The sequence below is a fragment of the Podarcis tiliguerta genome (assembly GCF_965153285.1).
Source record: "Podarcis tiliguerta genome assembly, chromosome: 7".
Classification (NCBI taxonomy): domain Eukaryota; kingdom Metazoa; phylum Chordata; class Lepidosauria; order Squamata; family Lacertidae; genus Podarcis; species Podarcis tiliguerta.
Window position 1 is genome coordinate 23,771,533 of NC_139540.1, and position 19,659 is coordinate 23,791,191.

The 19,659-nt window shown below is 42.8% G+C and overlaps 1 protein-coding gene across 1 annotated transcript; it reads right to left on the reverse strand.

Annotated features, from left to right (window-relative positions):
- Positions 1-366: 366 nt before the first annotated feature.
- Positions 367-19,608, reverse strand: POP1 (POP1 homolog, ribonuclease P/MRP subunit). Its single transcript, XM_083451001.1, has 16 exons — positions 19,446-19,608; positions 17,338-17,484; positions 16,145-16,219; positions 15,623-15,798; positions 14,488-14,736; positions 13,878-13,965; positions 12,553-12,740; positions 10,995-11,245; positions 10,327-10,420; positions 9,070-9,181; positions 8,826-8,942; positions 5,086-5,201; positions 3,904-4,095; positions 2,854-3,008; positions 2,175-2,507; positions 367-1,165 (listed from the first exon to the last, which is right to left on the reverse strand). Exons 2-16 carry the CDS (start codon positions 17,480-17,482, stop codon positions 511-513), a joined length of 2,946 nt encoding a protein of 981 aa, XP_083307127.1. The 5' UTR covers positions 17,483-17,484; positions 19,446-19,608; the 3' UTR covers positions 367-510.
- Between the last annotated feature and the right edge of the window lie 51 nt (positions 19,609-19,659).

Below are 19,659 nucleotides of genomic sequence, written 5' to 3' on the forward strand. Positions count from 1 at the left end.
TTTCCTGTTTCACAGGATGTTTCTGTTGTGTCTTTGCTTTTGTTTCTCTCTCTCTGTGCCGGAACACTGAAGCAGGCAGTCATGTTTTTCTTTGTTCCCTACCAATGCTGAATAAACTTGTAAATATGCTCTCCTGCGTGCATCTTTCGCTGTGAATTATCTGCTGATAGAGCGTGCATCAGCTCTGGAATGTGGCAAGCTATTTCTGGAGCTTGTGTCGCTAATTGCTGATACTGCGTGTCTACGGGAGATTGATGGACGTCCGGAGACGACGTGGAGTCATGATGGACTTTGTCTCCCTGGCAGTATCCCAACATGTGCCTCTAAGCAATGGAAGAGATATTTGATACTGAACACAATACAGAATAGTTTTAAAGTCTATTTCATGTCAGGTATGCACAAAGGTAAGGTATATTTTTTGGAAGCTCCGACTCAAGATTAAGATGCCTGTACATGTTCAAGAGAAAAGCGTCTTTGGTACTTTTGAATGCCAATGAGTTCCGGCCCAAGTTAGACTTCAACCGTAAGCCTAGCAAATCTGTACTGTAGGGACGCTGGGTTTCTTAACACCACAAGCCCTTTCTTGTCCACTGGCTGACCCAACAACATTTGCAGCAACCCTGTCAGACTAACAAACCCTAGCGCCTCACCACAGCCAGAGGCCAAGGAGAAGTCCCCTTGAGTGACAAATCCCAAGAGCACTCGGGAACAGTGTGCTGCAAGATCTGGCAAAGGCTTCGGCCATAAGCCCAGAACCAGATCTTCATGTTCCGTTGGCGCGGCCTTCGTTGTATTCAAGGCACTGCTTTCTGCGGCCTTCCCGACGTCTTGCCTCTTCTTCCTTCCCTTTCGTTTCGACATCTTGCTCTTAAATCTGTCGCTGTGCTTAGGTTCCCGAGGACCACAGTAGTCTTGGTCTTTGCTGAGCTGCAATAAATCTCCTTTTGTTGGAATGCAAATCATTGCATGCAACTCTGGGCTACCTTTTTTGAGAAGGGACAAGCTGACCCAAACCAGTGACCTGGGATAACGTTGAAGGATAGGCAGGAGGGCATCTTCAGTCAGATGCTTCTGATCTGGCCTGGCGACAAGGCGCTGTAGCCTCCGATTTCTCCCAGGTGTTGGTTGGCACCAGACTGATACCTGCCTTAATAATTTTCTGCTCCTATTGAAAAAGATACAACAAGAAGTTATGTTTTCCTGCAGTTCAGTACAGAACAAGTGGGCCCTGCAACATAATGTTGCAGTATGGAATGCTCCCATACAGAATTCCCACCCTTTGCCAGGGAACACTGTTCCATTTCCCCTTCCTTGTTTTCCTGTAGTTAGTCAACTGTATGTGGTCAGAGGTTGCTCAAGTCTCAATGGGCTGTTTATATAGTTTAGTTTTTTTGTTATACTTCTGCCTTCCCTTTGGGGTATGGATCCAGACCACATAAGGATCCATACCTGCAGAATGAACTCACTGTAAGCATATAGGAAGTTTTGCTATGAAAAAGTACAGTATCTGTAAAGATGTGATTTGTCTCTGTGTGTGTGTGTGGATGATGAAGAGCTTACTGAGACTGCACAAGTTTGTTCAGAGTTTAAATACTGCATTTATTACATGTTTATCATGCCCTTCCTTCAAGGAGCACAGGGGTGGCATACAATGTGCTTCCGTCCAGCTTTTAGCTTAACTTTCACCCTGCAAAGTAGGCTAAGAGATAGTGACTCAAGGTCACCCAGTACGTTTTGGAGCAGAGTTGGATTTTGAATATAGGACTCTTGCACTCCTACGCCACTCAGAAAATATAAGCATGGGCATCTGCAGGGCAAGAGACTCCTATTTAAGAGCTAATTGCTACAGTTCTGGCTTCAGCCTGTTGAAATAATCAGGTGCTAACTGACCACACTCACTTGAAACAAGCCTTTAAAAGCTCCAAAGTGCAGAGGACATTCGTGTACACAGGTAATAAGCAGTTCACAAGTTTGTAAGACAGCTCATAAGCAGAACAGCTTCTAAAGCTTGTCACATCTGACCAGGGTAAGCCTCAGAAGATGAAGTACTCAAGGATCTAAGTCTTGTTCCATGGCAACAGCTTGCACACTCAAAATCCCTATGTATGGATTCACATGAGTTGCAAGTTGATTTCCCACTATGGTCAATGGGGGAATTGATTTGGTGTGCGTACCTTAGAACACAGAAGGTCCAACCTGATTCAGCTGCATCTCTCTTGCATAGACCCATCATTTTTCTCTCTTCTTCCACCTGCATGTTTGGGGAGCTCATCTCCATTTGCTGCTCTGAATTGACAGCCACAGGTGATTCAGCCACATGTGCTCCAGAGCTGGGGCCACAAGAAGCCTGTTCCTCAGTTGCACAAGACTCCTGGTCTGATGTGGGTACATGTTTTGCAAAAGCTCTGCTTCTGGCCTCCCAATCTCTGTTCAGCTTATCCCAGGGAAGGAGGAATGGTGCCAGGGTCCCATGCTTAACATAATTGGCTCTTTTCGCCGGAGGACGCCTATGATAAAGAAAAAAACCTTCTCATTTAGAAGCAGCAAAACATACAGGGAAATACAAAATTATTATTATTAATATATTTATATACCGCCTAATTGCCAAGAATTACATTGGTAAAAAGGATAATTTTTTTTTTTACCTTGGCTAGATTAAAAGAAATCCCTTGCCCAAATTATTGGCTGGATGAAAGTGCTTTCACGTCTTTTGCCATATTGAGTTGTGACCTAAAATGTCACATTCCCATTGCCTTCAGAAAGGTAATTTTTCTGAAGATTTCATCTGAATATATACCACATGTACTGGCTGAGGTAAGGGGGGAAGCTCTCAGGTGCATCTCAGATACCTACCTCTTAAACTTTTCAAGAAGATTTCTCTCCAATGTTTTGGCAAACTGCATGGCAGCAGGAGAGTCTGGGTAATCGTGTGGGATATGTGGTGTCCTCTTATACAGAGAATGTTTCAGAGCCTCCTGCAATCCCCCAACACGTGCACCTCGATACAGCTACAAAACAAATGTGTAAGATTGACATTCATTTATTTATCAGTTATGAATTGCCTTTTACTTGTGTCTCAAGGCGATTCAGAGACAGGCCATAAAAGCAGTTAAAAAGTACAAACAACAACTGAAGGTAGACTTAGAAACAAAATGAACACCTAAGGAAGGACCTTTTCATAGAGGTGGGAAAGTTTGCTGGAACAAAAACTTCTTCATTGTTTTTCAGAAGATACAGATATCAGGCGCCTATTGTATCTCAGTGCAGATGCCGTTCCGCAGGCTTGGAAGCTTCAAATTGTAAGAAAGGCTAATATTGACAAGGTTCTTAGAAACTGCCCAGCTCAGTCCAAATAATCTACTTTCGGTTTCATTATGAAGAGGATTTTTTTTTATAATCCACAGCAGTTGCAACGTTTGGTTTGCATTTTGCAGCCTTAGGATCTAGGCATAGGGATGGCAGTGCGATATAAAAACTCCTTCTGCAACCATTTATACCATTGTCAGTTAAGAGAATGCAAGAACAAGAGGAAAGGTCCGTAAACTAAAGTTACCGCTGCTTTTCTGGATTGCATGAAAACAGGGCAACAGACTTGCCTGCAATGAACCCTCCTTTTGAACACATAAGCCTGGTGTTTAGGAAAGTGAATCTCGTGTGGATGCTCAGCTTGCATTGCCTTTGGGGCTCTGCTTCTCCAATAGAATGGGAGGAAGAGAAGTGGTATCAATATGAAACCATAAAGCCACCATGAGATACTTCGTAGAAAACCTGGAGTTAATTTCATCATGAGCTGTCAGGGTGCGTGCATTTTAAAAATGTTTTAATCATCCTGAAGAGCAAAGGTATGTTAGCCAGCAATTATAGTTCATTACCCACAGTTTTTCGATCTGAAGCATAACTTACAAAAGGTAGCCAAAAAGCCATGCCCCAACCTTTGGGCAAGCAAATATCCCAGCCACTTCCCCAGCCTGGTCGATCTTCTCCAGCCATTTTTCCAGGCTGCTGAACCAGGAGTATAGGAATCTTGGATTCTCGGGTGCCTAAGTCAAGATGTGATCCAGGCACCAAGAGTTTACTTCTCAGATGATTCAAGTCCTGGGATGAGAGGGGACAAAGCACACAAAGGTTTGCTTAAAAAAGAAAAAAGAGGTACCAGAAGAAGAAGAACATATTCTTATTCTGCATTGTAAGCACTTAAACTTATCTTTACCTTAAAACAACTTAATAAGCCATAAGTAAAAGCTTCACTGAGAGCTATTCCTGGAACACAACAATTTTTCTTTAATGCAGTACGTTTCCTGTGTGTTAGTAGAGGAATATGGCAGCTTACAGGCCTGATCTGAATTTCTTTCTGTCAATGGCTCTGTAGTTTAGTAATTCTTTATAAATCACTGTTGAAAGGAGAGATAGAGACTGACATGTCGCCCATCTATATCAAACAAAACTGTGTCTGCTATGATGCCATTTCCATGTTTACAGATCTTGGGACACAGGATCCAGACACCTTGCTGAAACCAAGCATGTCTAGGTCTGGTCTGCATCTTGATGGGAGATCGCCTAGGAACCTCACATATACTTCTTTGAGATCCTGATGGAAGAAAGGCAGGATATAAAATGTACTCAGTAGATTGTCTGTGGGCGGTATCCAACTAAACACTTCTGCAAGAACAAAGACTTCTGGCTGTGCAACGAAACTTCCCCTCCCTCTCCTTTCCCCATATGCCCCCTAAGTCTGTGGTGGGGGTTCCCCCGTCCAACACTCCAGAGCAGACACAGAGGGAGAAGGAAAGGAGGGAAAGGTCCATTTTGTCAGCTGTAAGTCCTTGCACTAGCAGAATGGTTTAGCGGGATATTACCCTATGCAAGTGCAAATTATGTAACTAGAGATGCAAAGTAAATGAGGAGGTAACATTTTCAAATTAGAAAGCCAAGCCTACTCTGGTACACTTTGCCAGCAGGAAAGAAATGGGCAGGATTTTGAAACAGACATTTCAAGTCTCAAAGTAATTGGGCTTAACAGAAATGCACTGAGCGGCTGACATTTATATCCAACTGCTTCATTGTTATTTCTGATGTAAAGGTTACCTGTTCTGGCATTTTATTTTCTGTGACGTTCTTGCGGACGTTCTGGTCCCAGAGAAAGCTCTGTGCACACTCTGCTGGCACGCCTTCCAAGATCAGCTGCTTGACTTTTTCATTCTCTAAAGAAAGGGAAAAAAGAGGAACCTGTTGTCACTAAAAGGTTAAGAGCATACAAAGGGGATTGCAGAACAGCAAGTTGTGAAAAGATCATGAAAGCTTCTAAGCTTACTAATTTCAGTTCATATTCCACGAGAAACTAGCTGAATGTTTTATCTTAGGAGCATAGCAACCCTTGCTACTTCATTTAAAGGGGTATTTTGTACAAAGAGCAAACACACATTTAACAGCACAGAGAGAAATGAACTTTGAGTTCTACTCTAACAGAAGTCAAAGCCTTCTAGGAGTTTGTGGAGCTGTAGGCAATAGTTCTAATTTTACTGAGGTCTAAAGTGAGGGAGCAACATTTTAGAAGACACAGTCTCACTATAGCAGCCTTTCTCAGCCTGTGGGTCCCCAGATGTTGTTGAACTACAACTCCCATCACCCCTAGCTAGCAAGGCCAGAGCTCAGGGATGATGAGAGTTGTAGTCCAACAACATCTGGGAACCCACAGGCTGAGAACCACTGCTTTAAAAGCATGGGTGGGGAACTTGTGGTCCTCCAGATATTGATGGATTCCAGCTACCATCATCCCTAACCCCTGGCCAAGTTAGCTTGGACTGATGGGAGCAGCAGCAACATCTGGAGGGCCACAGGCTCCCCATCCCTGCTTTAAAGGCTGGGATTTCGGAGTTCCCCTTGAACTTTACGTTCTGGAACTGCTCTCCTTTTCCTGCCTGAGCATATTGAGATCCAAGCACTGACACACTATTTTCTCACTGCAGAGTCAAGTGAGAATATTTAAACATCCCTTCACTCCTATCTGCAGATCTTCAAGAACTGTGTGACAGGATCAGTGTGCACTCATAGTTGGCATTAGGTTTTGGGTGAAGGGAGGGGAAATTGTGGTGCCAAAAGATGCATGTGTTTAAGAGAATGGTTCTATTGAAAGGTTGATATGCCTGTGGCCCATTGTCACCCTTCTTATTTTTAGTACAGTGGAACCTCAGTTGTCGAACGCAATCCGTTCCGGAAGACCGTTGGACTTCTGAAATGTTCGACAATCGAGGAGCAATTGCCGGTTGGCAAAATCCATTGAAAAAAATGAAGAAATGTGCCTTGGAAGCCATTCGACTTCCAAGACGCATTTGTAAATGGAAACATTCACTTCCAGGTTGTTGGCGTTCAGAAGCCAAAGTGTTCAACTTCCATTTGGCAACCGAGGTTCCACTGTATTAGCTATTCCAGCAAAAGAAAACTTTAGACTGTAATGACATGCTTTGCAAATCAGTATACCCTGCCTAAAGTACCCAACTTCATGTGTGATATTTGGAAGACTTTACCCAAAACACACGGTGCAATGAATCTTCAAATAACTATACCTGAAGAAATCCTACTCCACCACGTATTTTAAGGGAGACTGCAGAACCTTAATGAATAGAATGCCTCCCTAAGAATGTGAAAAGCATGCATGCCAAGTAAGAGAATGAACTACTAAATAATTATAGTGAATAAGGAAGATACAGAAAACCAAATCAATGTTTTCTCCATGACTATGGGTTGTATCCAATGCCAGCTGTACTCAAGAGGAGACCAACTGAAATTAAGGGACATGGCTAACTCATCCTTCTAATTTCAATGGTCCTCCTCTGAGTAACAATGTAAGAGCCCTGCTGGATCAGGGCCAGCATCCTGTTGCCAGTGGACAACCACACGCCTATGGAAACCTGAAAACAGGACCTGAGCAGAACAGCGTTCTCCCCAGCAACAGAAAGAGAACATAATCTGCGTGGTTAATACCATGAATCCTCTAAACCTCTTTTTAAGTCATCTAAGTTGTTGGCCAACATTACTTTTTGTGGACTCTCGTTTTCAGCAGGACACAACCCTAAGCTAATGCAGGGGAAGAGCTGTGGAGCACTATCCAAAAGAAGCACCAGCTTTCCTTAAGATTTCTTTCTTAGGTGGCATCTTCCCCTCTGCCTGTTTGCAAACACGAGTCTTCAGCCATCCAGGCTCCCATTGCTGGTTCCCCACATACATCCATTTAAGATCTTCTCTTGCTACCCTTTGTTCTTCAGCCATCAGCATTAGCTTGCATGCACTGCTTATGGGCATGCACTGCCTGCAGAATGCCTCAAAACAGAAAGGGTTATTAAATTCACAAACATATATAGTGAAGAGCTATGGTGGACAACAGAGTCACGCAGGCTTGGAAGGACTGGTGTGTCCCTCGCGGCCTTGAACAACCCAAAGTTTCTCACAGGGCTATATATATATATATATATATATATGCAGAAGATCTGGACGCCTTTGTGAATCTACACTGAAGCAATCGGAAGTATCAAACCACGGCTATCTGAGTGAATATTTATGTCTGAAAAGCACTTTATTAGGAAACACCAAACAATGTTGCCCTGGCAAGTGGAGAAGGACCTTATAACACAGAAGAAAAGAACCAAAGTTTGAAGATTTTCTTATGGTTTGGTCCAGGAGCAGAAGCCACAACTCAACATCATGGCACATCCTTTGCAAATATTTGCAAGCATTAATCCCTGGCATCTTCGATTGAAGGGTCCCAGGACTAAGAGATACACCCTGCATAACAAAATGGAGAGTGGCTTCGAGTCAGAATATACTTTTTGGTTCAATGGGCGAGTTGTCTGTAGCGGTTAAATCCATATCTAAAGGGAAAGATGTAGATAAGCCTAAGTGAAGAAGATGTCTAATTTAGACAGGTAAAAGAAATGTGTGTTCAGAGGGATTCTTTTTGCCCCAAACCTGCCCCATTACTGAAAAGTAATTGTTTGTGTGCAAAGAAATGGTGAAAAGTGAAATAATGAATCCAGTGCTTTGGAAATAATTGACAAATAAGTACAGCGGGACTGAATTATGGAACTTCTGATTCTTACTCTCATTACAGGAAAATATTTCTAAGGCTAAATTAGCGTGGCAAGCCAAACATTCCGTTGTTATATGTGGAGAACTCTTTCTGAAGTGTATGTTTGTAGGCAATACGAGCCTGTAGAAATGAAGTGTTGCATCTTGAGGTATAGCACCTGTTGGCCTCGCCAGGATTCGAACCTGGATCATCTGTACCATTTAACAGAGGCTTCCATTGAGCACAAGACCAGTTTGGTGCCAAGTCCCTTCCTCACAACTGCCATTATTCTCTACATAGCATTAATATAGGATGTGTGCATCTATTTGGTATGTTTAATGGAACCCTAAAAAGCCATGAGATAAGAGCAACGCTCCCTGGATCATACTATATGTTTTAGGAAATGGTTTGCCTGTTTGTTCTCTATAGGTTTGGCTACCTCTTGAGATTTCACTGACAAACTCACTACAAAAGTTCCCAAGGTGGCGGAAGTGGTCTTTATCAATGTTTGGGTGCCAGCCATTTTGAATCAAGATGGTGGACTAAAATGTGACTTTGGCATGACTCAGCTCAATTGTTACCATGATGAGTCCAGACTCACTACACTATCCATTTAAAAATCACAATAGGTTTGGGTTTCTAAAAATTGCCAGGCAGCCCTGGGCACTCTCGGCTAATGCTTAATAAAGACACATTAACTTAACTTGACATAAAAGTAGATTGATGTACTCTTTACAGTCACATATTAGATGAGATACTTTACCTTGATATCTTTCAGGATTTGGCTTGGCTTTCGCTCTCTTTTTAGGCAAATTCACTCGAGGATCCCCCACAGTCAAACCCAGTACAGTACCTGATGGAACGTCTGACGAACTTAACCCTTTAAACACATAAAATGGATGCACCTTTAAACATACCGACAAGTATTACATTTTGATATTTCAAGATCAAATGTACACCAGCAAGTATATTAAGCATGTAAACAGAAGGCACTACTAGAATGCTACCTTGCAACAATTCAAAGATGGCTTCTTGACGGCGATGAAGAGACACCAGATCAGGATCTCTGCAATTATCTATCCACCAGCTGTTGATTTCAGAATCTGTAGGCTCCACTTCCTAGATAACCAATCACAACACGTAAGGTAAGAGGGGGAAATATGTAATTCGCTGCTACAAAGCTCAGTTCCTCCCCTTTCACCTCAAGGGCTGCCAATGGACACATGTGTAACTGTCCATTGTCCACTTGTCCACATTGTCCAACTGTCCACTTTCAACTTCTACATGAAAGCTGGTTCTGGTACAACTGCCAAGACCTCCAAGAAGTGGTCAAAGGCTTGGTGATGATTGCGACTAAAGTATGGTAATGTAGAACTCAGATATATCCCAAACACTCAAGTGTTTTAGAGTGGTTTTGAATACTGAGCAAGGGAGTTTGCACCAGCGCATTCTGTCACATTGTGTATTCCTCTGTTGTTATTTTTTAATAATCTCAAACATTCTTATTTCAGTACCTAATTAAAACTGTATAATCTCATGGCTTTCCCACAAAGAATCCTGGGAACTGTAGTTTGTCAAGGGAGCAATGATCCAGCATCCTGGCGTAACCAAGTCAATTGGTCTTCCTGCTCATACCAAAGAGAGCCACAAACTTCAGCTTCTTCTACCACCATGCACACAAGATTGTCACAGAATTTCTTTTGCAGTTGGAACACAGGAAGCAGCCTGACACCCTGGTTCACCTAGCTCAGCACTGTCTACACCAGAGTATCCAACATGGTGCCTTCCAGATGCTGTTAACTACAACTCCCATCATCCCTGACCACTGGCTATGCTGGCTGGGCTGATGGGAGATGAAGTCCACCCATGTTAGTTACCACCAGTCTATTCTAATGGCAAGGGCTACCCAAAAGTTTTTCCCAGGAGATGCCAGGAATGGAACCTGGGATCTTTTGCAAGCAAAGCTTGTGATCTACTACAGTTTCCAAAGGAGGGCTTACTATACAGCTCTATCCATTATACAGCTCTAGGCGTTATCCTGTATTATTTTATAATATGGAGGTTCAGAACACTAAGTCAGTGGCATGACTAACACAAGATGTCCCAAACTTTTCTAGATGAGTTGGGAATCATACGCTAATGTGTAGTACATGTGTAGTACCACAATACTAGATTCTAGCAGTTGACTACAGAGCAATGCAATAACGGCAATGCGATCTTGAGCACATGACAAAAGCAATCATGAAAATTGCTGATTAGCTTACAGTATGGACGCAAGCAGCTTTGAGTGCCTCTGTAAGGACGCAGTTTGAGAGGGGACCAATTAACCGATATCTGAGAATCTCCATTGTTAGGTCGCTGGAAGAGACAAAAGCTACATGTCAAAACATGAAGTCAGGAGTGATGAATTAGTCCAGTTCCAGCTGTGTCCACTTCACATGTGTTGATTCATAAATCCGTTCTGTCACATTTTGCATTCCTCTGTTGTTGTTTTTTAATAATCTCAAACATTCTTATTTCAGTACCTAATTAAAACTGTATAATCTCATGGCTTTCCCACAAAGAATCCTGGGAACTGTAGTTTGTCAAGGGTGCTGAGAATTGTTAGGAGACTCCTATTTCCCTCGCAGAGCTACAATTCCTAGAGTTCTTTGGAAGAGGGATTGGCTGTTAAGCTACACTAAATTGTAGCTCTTTGAGGGGAATGGGGGTTTTATAACAATTCACAGTACCTTTAAGAAACTACAGTTCCCATGATTCTTTCTGTTTAAAGAGGCTGTTTAAAGTGGTATGACACTGTTTTGAAAATGGGGCCCTAGTTCAGGTGATTAGGCCAATTTGTTTACCAAAGTTCTTCTTCATCCCTTTGTACAATGAGGCAACTTGACTAGACTATAAATGAGAAATGTGTTAAGAGTACCCAAACAAGTACCTTATCACAACTCCAGTAGTTTGTGATGTCCAGTGATAGGACTGGTGGAGATCTCTGGTTCCATCGCCAATAATTTTTTTCACTGGGACAGCCATTTCGCCTCCATTGTCTTTCCTCTTCCTTTTCTGGCCAACTTCCTCAGCAACAACCAATTGGCTTTCTTCGTGAGGCAATATTGCAGCTGGTTCAGGGTTACAGACTTCCATGGGCTCAGAACACCGGAAGGCTGCTTTCAACTCAGCCAAGATCTCCTAATTGGAAGCAGGGAAAAGGGCTCATCAAATGTGAAGGCCACCATCTTTTATGCAGGTTTCAGGCGAGATTAACAGCGGCGTCCTTGGAAATAAGCAGCTGAAAGAGAGGGCCGGCAGGTGGACTATTTAGCTCCACATTCTCAGGTTGCCAGCCCTCTAGATGGAGCTTAAGTCCACTCAGTAGCATATCCTGCTGTCAAAAGAATAAAGGGGCTTTTTATACAGTGGTACCTCGGGTTAAGTACTTAATTCGTTCCAGAGGTCCATACTTAACCTGAAACTGTTCTTAACCTGAAGCACCACTTTAGCTAATGGGGCCTCCTGCTGCCGCCGCGCCGCCAGTGCACGATTTCTGTTCTCATCCTGAAGCAAAGTTCTTAACCTGAAGCACTATTTCTGGGTTAGCGGAGTCTGTAACCTGAAGCGTATGTAACCCGAGGTACCACTGTATTTTAAAAGATCTCAATTACCCTACAAACGATTTATGTAAGACTCTTTTTAGAAAGCACTTTCTACAAATCTAGTTTCGCCAGTATGAAACAGTCGCTCAGGCCAAATGTTTGGGTTCTTAGCTCAGCTTGTACAACTTGTGCAGAAGGCCCCAGGCTCAAGCCCTGGCATCTGTGGCTAAAAGCTTCAGGTAGGCTGGGTGGAAGGCCATTGCTCGAGTTCATGGAGAGAGCTTCTGCCCTTGGGCTAATTGAACAAACAGGCTGGCCTGGTATAAAGACAGCTTCCCCTGATCTTCTACCTGTGTTAAAGGGAGGGTTCAGGCACTCCCTTCACCCACATGACCTTTCCGACCTTTTTTTGGTGGGAATCAACCATGTGAAAGGGGACGCGGGTGGTGCTGTGGGTTAAACCACAGAGCCTAGGACTTGCCGATCAGAAGGTCGGTGGTTCGAATCCCCGCGACGGGATGAGCTCCTGTTGCTCGGTCCCTGCTCCTGCCAACCTAGCAGTTCGAAAGCACATCAAAGTGCAAGTAGATAAATAGGTACCGCTCCAGCGGGAAGGTAAACGGCGTTTCCGTGCACTGCTCTGGTTTGTCAGAAGCGGCTTAGTCATGCTGGCCACATGACCTGGAAGCTGTACATCAGCCAATAAAGCGAGATGAGCGCCGCAACCCCAGAGTTGGTCACGACTCGACCTAATGGTCAGGGGTTCCTTTACCTTTTTAACCATGTGAAAGGCTTCCACTTCAAGCCTACTTCCCCTTCACAAGAGGTTAGCTTTTTAATAACAGGTATTTTTTTTACCACACTAATTATAAATGTTAAAAAAAGAAATGAAATGGCTTGTACCTGCTTAAAGACAGGGTGGGTCCATATCCACAGCTGTCTGTTTTCGGAAGTACTGCCAGTCCCAGCTCTGGGTTTCCAAAGGAAAGTAACCGGACCAAGGGCACCTGCAGGGTATCGGTCTGCCTGGTACATGGTGAGAGCACCCTGGCGCTTCCCAGATAGACAAGGAATAGCTGCAAATGTTGGCCCTGAGAAGAGACAGGAAAATAGTGCCCACTTAGCAAGATATTATAACCTTTTTAACTGGACGACCACATCTAGAAATAGGATTCCGATTTTAAAATTGGTCAACTGTAATGAATTGATGTAGCAACTACTGCAGTTTTTTCCTTTGTTATTGTTGAATTCTAAATAAAGCATTATTCTTTAAAAAAATAAAAAATAGAAGTAGCATTCCGAAGTCTAAACTTCAGAGTTAAGAGATGGAACATGGTGATGGTGGGGGAAGAATAGCTCCTACAGTAGTTCTTGCTTTAAAGACCTCAGAGCTGGTCACACACACCAGGTCCACAATGAAACTTCTTAAGATCATTTTATCCTGCTAAAGTTGTATTGGGAATGGAAAGGAAATGGCGGCTTAGTGTTTTTTCTAAACAAACTTTATGACTAGTCCTGATTAGCTATGACAAGTATTTCTTCTAGCTGATCAACTATAGACTTGTTTTGTTTTCCCCCTCACAGACCAACATAACATAAAATGATTAACAGGCTATCTTGAGAATCTTGAACAAGCCATGTCTTCATGTGCTTGCTTATACTTCACCCCCTTCTCGATTTAATTCCTTATTTTGCCTTTTGTTCTAAGCAGAGTTTACTGCAACATACAAACTAGCAAACTATGGTTTGAACCATTCCTCCAAACATGTATGGGAGCCATGGTTTGGAGGATTACTTCAGTATGGGAGAACAGCTTTGGAAGACTTATCTGGAAGGCTGCTCTAAACACAACATGGCCATCACAAGTGACCGCTGCTGCAAAAGTCACAGTATGATTTATTTTACAAACTTATAATGTGCCACACTAATCACAGGCATCTATGCCATAGTGGACCTAAACTATATTCAACAGCAAAATAGATAATTGACTTTCTTGGTATCAGCAAATTAGGTGGGAGGAGTAGGAACAAATAATGGAGTGCAAAGAACTATTAAATATACACCTAGCCCTTCATTATGCTCTTTCCCCTTGCATAATATGCGGTTGTATTTTGCAAAAATACTAAATGAGCACACTTAGTACCACCCAGTCCTAGACAGCAGGCGCCCATGCCCAACCCAACAGTTAGCATTCACAATGTATGCAATTTAAAATAAGGAAATATTACCTGCATCTATGCTACACATTCGAGCAAGTGCTGTAAGCAGCTCTTCCTCTTTTCCAGTCAACTCCAAGCAACAATAATAAGATAAATCCTGATGTAAAAGAAAAACTATTGAATTTTAAGCTGGGAAAGAGAAACCTGGCATGCTTGAGAGGTCAGAAGAATACGATGGATTTTGTTTATAAAAACCTGAGCCATTCTTCTAGACTAATTCACATTATCAGGAGACTGAGTTTGCAGAAGCGTGGCAAGCATTTAGACAATGTGGATAGAAGCACTACTCAAAATCTATCTCATGTGTTGATAAGCAAAGTTCTCCAATTATCTTACGAGGTGCATGAAGACCAAAAGCTATCTCTAGATATGCAAATTATAATATGTTAACAAGGACTCAACAGCCAGTATACTGAAGACACGAGGACAGGGTGGTACACAGAAACAGCCAGATACTGATAAGAAAACTTCATTTTCTTTCTCCACTCAACAGGTGCTTTAGAACAGGAAGGAGAAAGAGAGTCTATGGGATTGACTTTCCCAAGAGGACATGCTCTGGTTTTTTAAAAAGCTGAAGTGTTTCTCCTGCCAAGTATGAAGGCATAAAAAGCCACAGTACCTGAAGGAGGCAGTGGCTAGTCATGGCCCGGTAGCAGGCCCTATAGCTCTTGGTTGTGGGCCTGTCTCCTAGGCAGTACCCCCACTTCTTCACCATGTGAAACCGCTTTGCATGCCAGATGTGCGTTTCCAGCCACACGTTCTTCTTTTGCCTGCGGTTGAACTCCACCACCAAGTTTGTATGGCGCCGCCTGGCCTTACGGCACTTGCTCTTGGGCAGTTCCTTCTTCTGATGTTCAAATTTCTCTGTCTGCATAGGTAGAACAAGGGAACAATGTTTTCCCCCCCTTGAATCTGTTTCCCAAAGGGAAGGCAACCCAATTCAATTCACCCATATGACTTTTAGAAGACATCTGAAGGCAGCGCTGTACAGGGAAGTTTTTATTATTTTTTATATGTTTTATTGTGTTTTTAATATTTTGTTGGGAGCTGCCCAGAGTGACAGGGCAACCCAGTCAGATAATTAAATTATTATTATTATCTAGGGTGGAGGGCACAGGGACTTGTGGGGTTTACATTGGAGACACCACAAGATAAATAGAAAATTCTTGGAAATAATAAATAGGCTTAGGGGGTAGAATAAGAATATGTTAGAGTAAATATTAAGGATTAAAATACTAATAAAGGAGAAGAGGTTAGTAAATGAAAGGATTCAATATTATTAGAAATATGAATTTGGAGAACTGTTATATAGGCGACATAATGAAATTCAGTTAGAGGGGATTTGAGGAAGTCAGTTATCAATGTAAAGAGAATTAGGTATTTGAAGAAACAATTTTTAGTGTTTAGTTTATTGTAGTGTGATGTGTTTTTCCTTGTTGTGTGTTTTATTATGTTATTTTTGTAATAAATGTGGAAAATCAATAATTTTTTTTGAAAATATATATATATTGGAGACAGCACAGTGACCTATCACTACCCTCCAAGCCCTCCTGCCAAAGAATATGGAGAAACCGTCTGGCGTGGGGGAAGTCCCACAGAGGCCTGCCATGCATTGCTGCATTAACACCATCCTACGTGCAACAGCAATTACATTCCCCCACCCTACCCCCCACAAAAAGAAAGGTTATGTACAAGGATGAACTATTACATGGAAGCACCAGCAAGCTAACTGGGAAAACAAGCTAAAGACACACCTCTATTCTGGCAAGCTCACGAAGTCGCCTGGGCAGGCGTTTGATATTGTGGCTCATAGCTCGCCTCCTCATGTGTCTCGGTAGAGACTGAAACACTAAGGTGTTGGAAGACTTCTGGGTAACAGCTTTCAGCATAGCTTTTATTTCTGCAGCACGAGCCTGAACAAAAGGAGACACTGAAATAAAAAGAGAATTTGTTTAGCACCTGAAAAAACTAAATGAGGGCAGTTTCCCACTTGGCAGCAATGAGGTTCATAAATTTTATTAAATCTCTTAAACCTATGGGTGTGTAACTTAAGGTTCAACATGGAGAATGCTGAAACATTACTGGAAGAAGAACTGTGATTATTAAAAGTCTGGGGTTAATTGTAATTATAAATGAAAATCTCTGAACTCCTCCTCCTTGGCTGTGCAGATGAATCTCTGACTCTCTTGGCTTGTTCTTATTGCATTAAGAAATAGGTTTGTTTGACATCTTAACACAGACATGTTGGGTGATATTCATTGTTCATGTAAGCTTACCTGTGACATATTTGGGCATTTCACAGGAAACTTTTTGTTGCGAAAAGCCCTGTTGTGAGGTTTCAGAACGCAGATCTGTTGGCAAGTCAAAGAAGAATTACCGTGTAAATTGACTGAAGTCACAAACTAAGAGCATACTACAGCCTATAGCAATAGCCCTGAAAGAAAATTGATTCTAGAATTTGGCAACAACTGTCCTATCACTTAATTTGATCTGTATAAAAGTTAAATCCTTCCTTTATCTAAACAGCATTTTAAACAAGAATTTTTGCACTGAACCACGTGAACATATTGTAAAGAAATTTAGATGAAACTACACTTAGAGATAGTTAACATTTTACAGCAGTGAGCAGTTCTGGAGTTAAGCTGCAGCCTCTTCATAAACACCTAAACACCACACCAAGTGACAATGAAATACATCAGCTGAAGCTTATTGAAGCTTCAGGGTGGTGCATGGTATTCCACTCACAGGGTTTTTTTGTAGTAACTGTAATACACAATCCTGTAAGATTTTTAATTACATTTCTATAGGCATGCTGCAGACCATTGGTGGTCTGTGGACTGCAGTTTGGGATTCTGTCCTTTATCCCTACGATCACTGTTGGACACTCCAACAATGCCGCTTTTCAAGCAAGGAATGAAACACAACCTCTTCTCTTCCAACTGGAGGTATCTGCTGGCCACCTAAGCTACTACACGCATACAAACTTGAGGACCAATCAGTTCTGCCTCCTTATGTTTGACAAGTGGACCAACTAGCCCAAAAGCAGCACACAAGGGAGCTATTTCTCAACCAATCAGCCAGTCCCCTTCCCACCACAAATTTCTCCAGACAAATCTCCCTTCCTCCCTTTTTCAAACTTATATGACCACACATAGCCCTCCTTTGGACCAGGACAAGGGCTGTGTCAAATTTAGCCTTGTTTTTAAAAGACCCCTTCTCTAAGGTTTCATTCTTATCTCCAGATTACCTTTATTTTTTTTAGAGTCAAAGTTTCATGGATAATTCGTACCAAATCAGATGTCTGTACCAGTAAAATGGGGATGGGGAACCTCCAGATGTTTTGGGATTGAATTAATTCCCATCCTCTTTGCCCATTGGCCATACTGGCTGAGGCAGATGGGAGCTGGAAGTTCAGCAACATCTGGAGGACCATAGATTCCCTAGACTTGTACTAAGCCACAACAGCTACCTTGTTTCTTGCATTCAGAGGCTCCATCACCACCATTTTGAAAGTGTATTTCACTGTGGCTTGGCCCACCATCAAAGGTAAAGGTCACATTGGTAGGCTGGTTTTTCATCTTCTTGGCTCTTTTCTTCTCTTTTGCATTTGACATTCCTGTGGTAGCAAAACGGAAGCAACTAAAGATGCAATTCCACCATTACAACCTAGCATTGGAATACAGTAAGCCCGTGCGCTGCTCTGGTTCGCCAGAAGCAGCTGAGTCATGCTGGCCACATGACCCAGAAGCTCCCTCGGCCAGTAAAGCGAGATGAGCGCCGCAATCCCAGAGTCATCCGCGACTGGACCTAATGGTCAGGGGTCCCTTTACCTTTAAAGTTGTGGGGTTAATAGCACAATGGATATATGTAGCGCTTCAGAGCTGACCAAGACCTGCAGCTCTTCAAAAGATTCAAAGAAAACGTCAAAAAAGAAAAAAAAAGAAAAAAGATGGTTGCAGAACTATGATTAACAGTGTTGTAAACAAAATCTGCCCTTTTCCCTAATGGGGTATCCAAGTCCTTACGTAGGTTCCCTATTGGTAGGAGAAAATAACAGAGGCCAACCAGAGAATACTGAGAAGCAAAGCAGCTAGTAAGCCTGATCTTTATTGGTCTGTTGCCACAGGGTGCTCCCCTCACAGGCAGGAAAGGAGGAGAACCCCAGAACAATGGCGCCAAGGCCTTATATAGACATTTTAAATTCCCTGTCCTGCAGTTCAAGGCCAACCCCCATACATCATACATACCTCAACAGAAAAGGCGGTCTAACACAGAAATTTGAATGTTGTTTTTCCCCTGTTGTTGTTTATCTCCTGTCTGGCAGGTTACCTGTTAATGCTTACTTGATTGGATTGCCTGGGGAGCCTGGCCAGTCTTTTGTAATGATAAATACTTTATTCCAGGGCAAGGTCACAGGCTAACACCCTATTCGTATCTTAAATGTGCCCTTAAGACAGGATTTGTCAAGGAAAGGACAATGGGGAGGCTTTTCCACTTTCCTTTGACCTTGCAGAGAAAACATTTGCTCAGTTTGGGAATCAAAATGGTTTCAGGTAGGTCTTCCTGTGCTGATCTATGTACGTGCTTGGTTGGTACACTTATGAACATTCAACATATATCTAAGACCTCAAGATTCCTATCAGAACAGCAACATCCCACCAGAAACTGATTTCCACCTGTTTTAGTACACCAACACATATATAATCACGTTTACTTCTGCAATTTATGAAAAAAATATGAATAAAAATGCTATGAAATGAACAATATCAAAGGCATTGTACCAGCAAGTAGTGGACAATGTTGCATTAAGCTTTCCCCTCCCACTTGCCAGCATTTTTGCAGAGTCATCCCATCACTTTCACGGGCAGTGCCCAATTCTGAGTCAGCATCTTTCCCTTATCATGGCTGCACTTACATCAGCAGCATATAATACTGTTTACTCCAGTGCAGAATTACTTTAGGAGCAGTAAATCGAGGGAAACCAGCAGCAATGTGGATAATTAGAAGCGTTCTGGTTAACCACTGCCAATCAGGGCAAAAGAGGCTGGGGAATGAGCCATGGCATCATTTCCACTACCATTTTAATTTGTGCAATGCCACAGCAAACATTTGCACTTATTTTATTTTATAAATACAGCCTGCTATATAATCTTGAGCAGCCTAGAACAAAAATGCACGGGCAAGGGAATTGTTTTCATGCGTTTTTCCTCCCGCTGCAAAGCAACTGTAGGCTTCCCAGGGCCTCAAAGTGGCTAGACTAGACAGCCCTAAGTCTGATCTAGCGGGGCTCTAAATGCATTTTTAAGAACATGCGCCGAAAATTAAGCCCCTGGTTTCTCCCCATTCCCAAAGCATGCCCTCTCCCCCTGTCCCCAGGGGGACAAGCCAATGAACAGGCAAGGAGACACCCTCCCCATGCAGCCACAAATGCATTAGGGTGGGACGTCCAGTTGAAGTAGAGAGCAGGATATGTTAGAAACTGCCTTCTTACAAGTCAGTTCTGCACCATGAGCACCATTTCAGCCGGGGGAGCGAGCCTCCTTCCCCGTCCCACGCCCTTTCCCCACAACCCTCTACCTGAAACTGGTCTGGGCTGGGCTGATGAAGCAGGCCTTTAAGGAAAAAGGAGTCAGCCAGGCTCTTCTCCCGAGGATCCGGCGCGCTGCACTTCGCCCAGGCGACCACGTTGCGTCCACTTCCGCCTCGCGGCACTTTCTTTATTCTCCTATCTGCCCTCTTAACCCTCAAGACTACATGTCCCATAATCCTTCGCGGCAGGAGGCAGTACGGT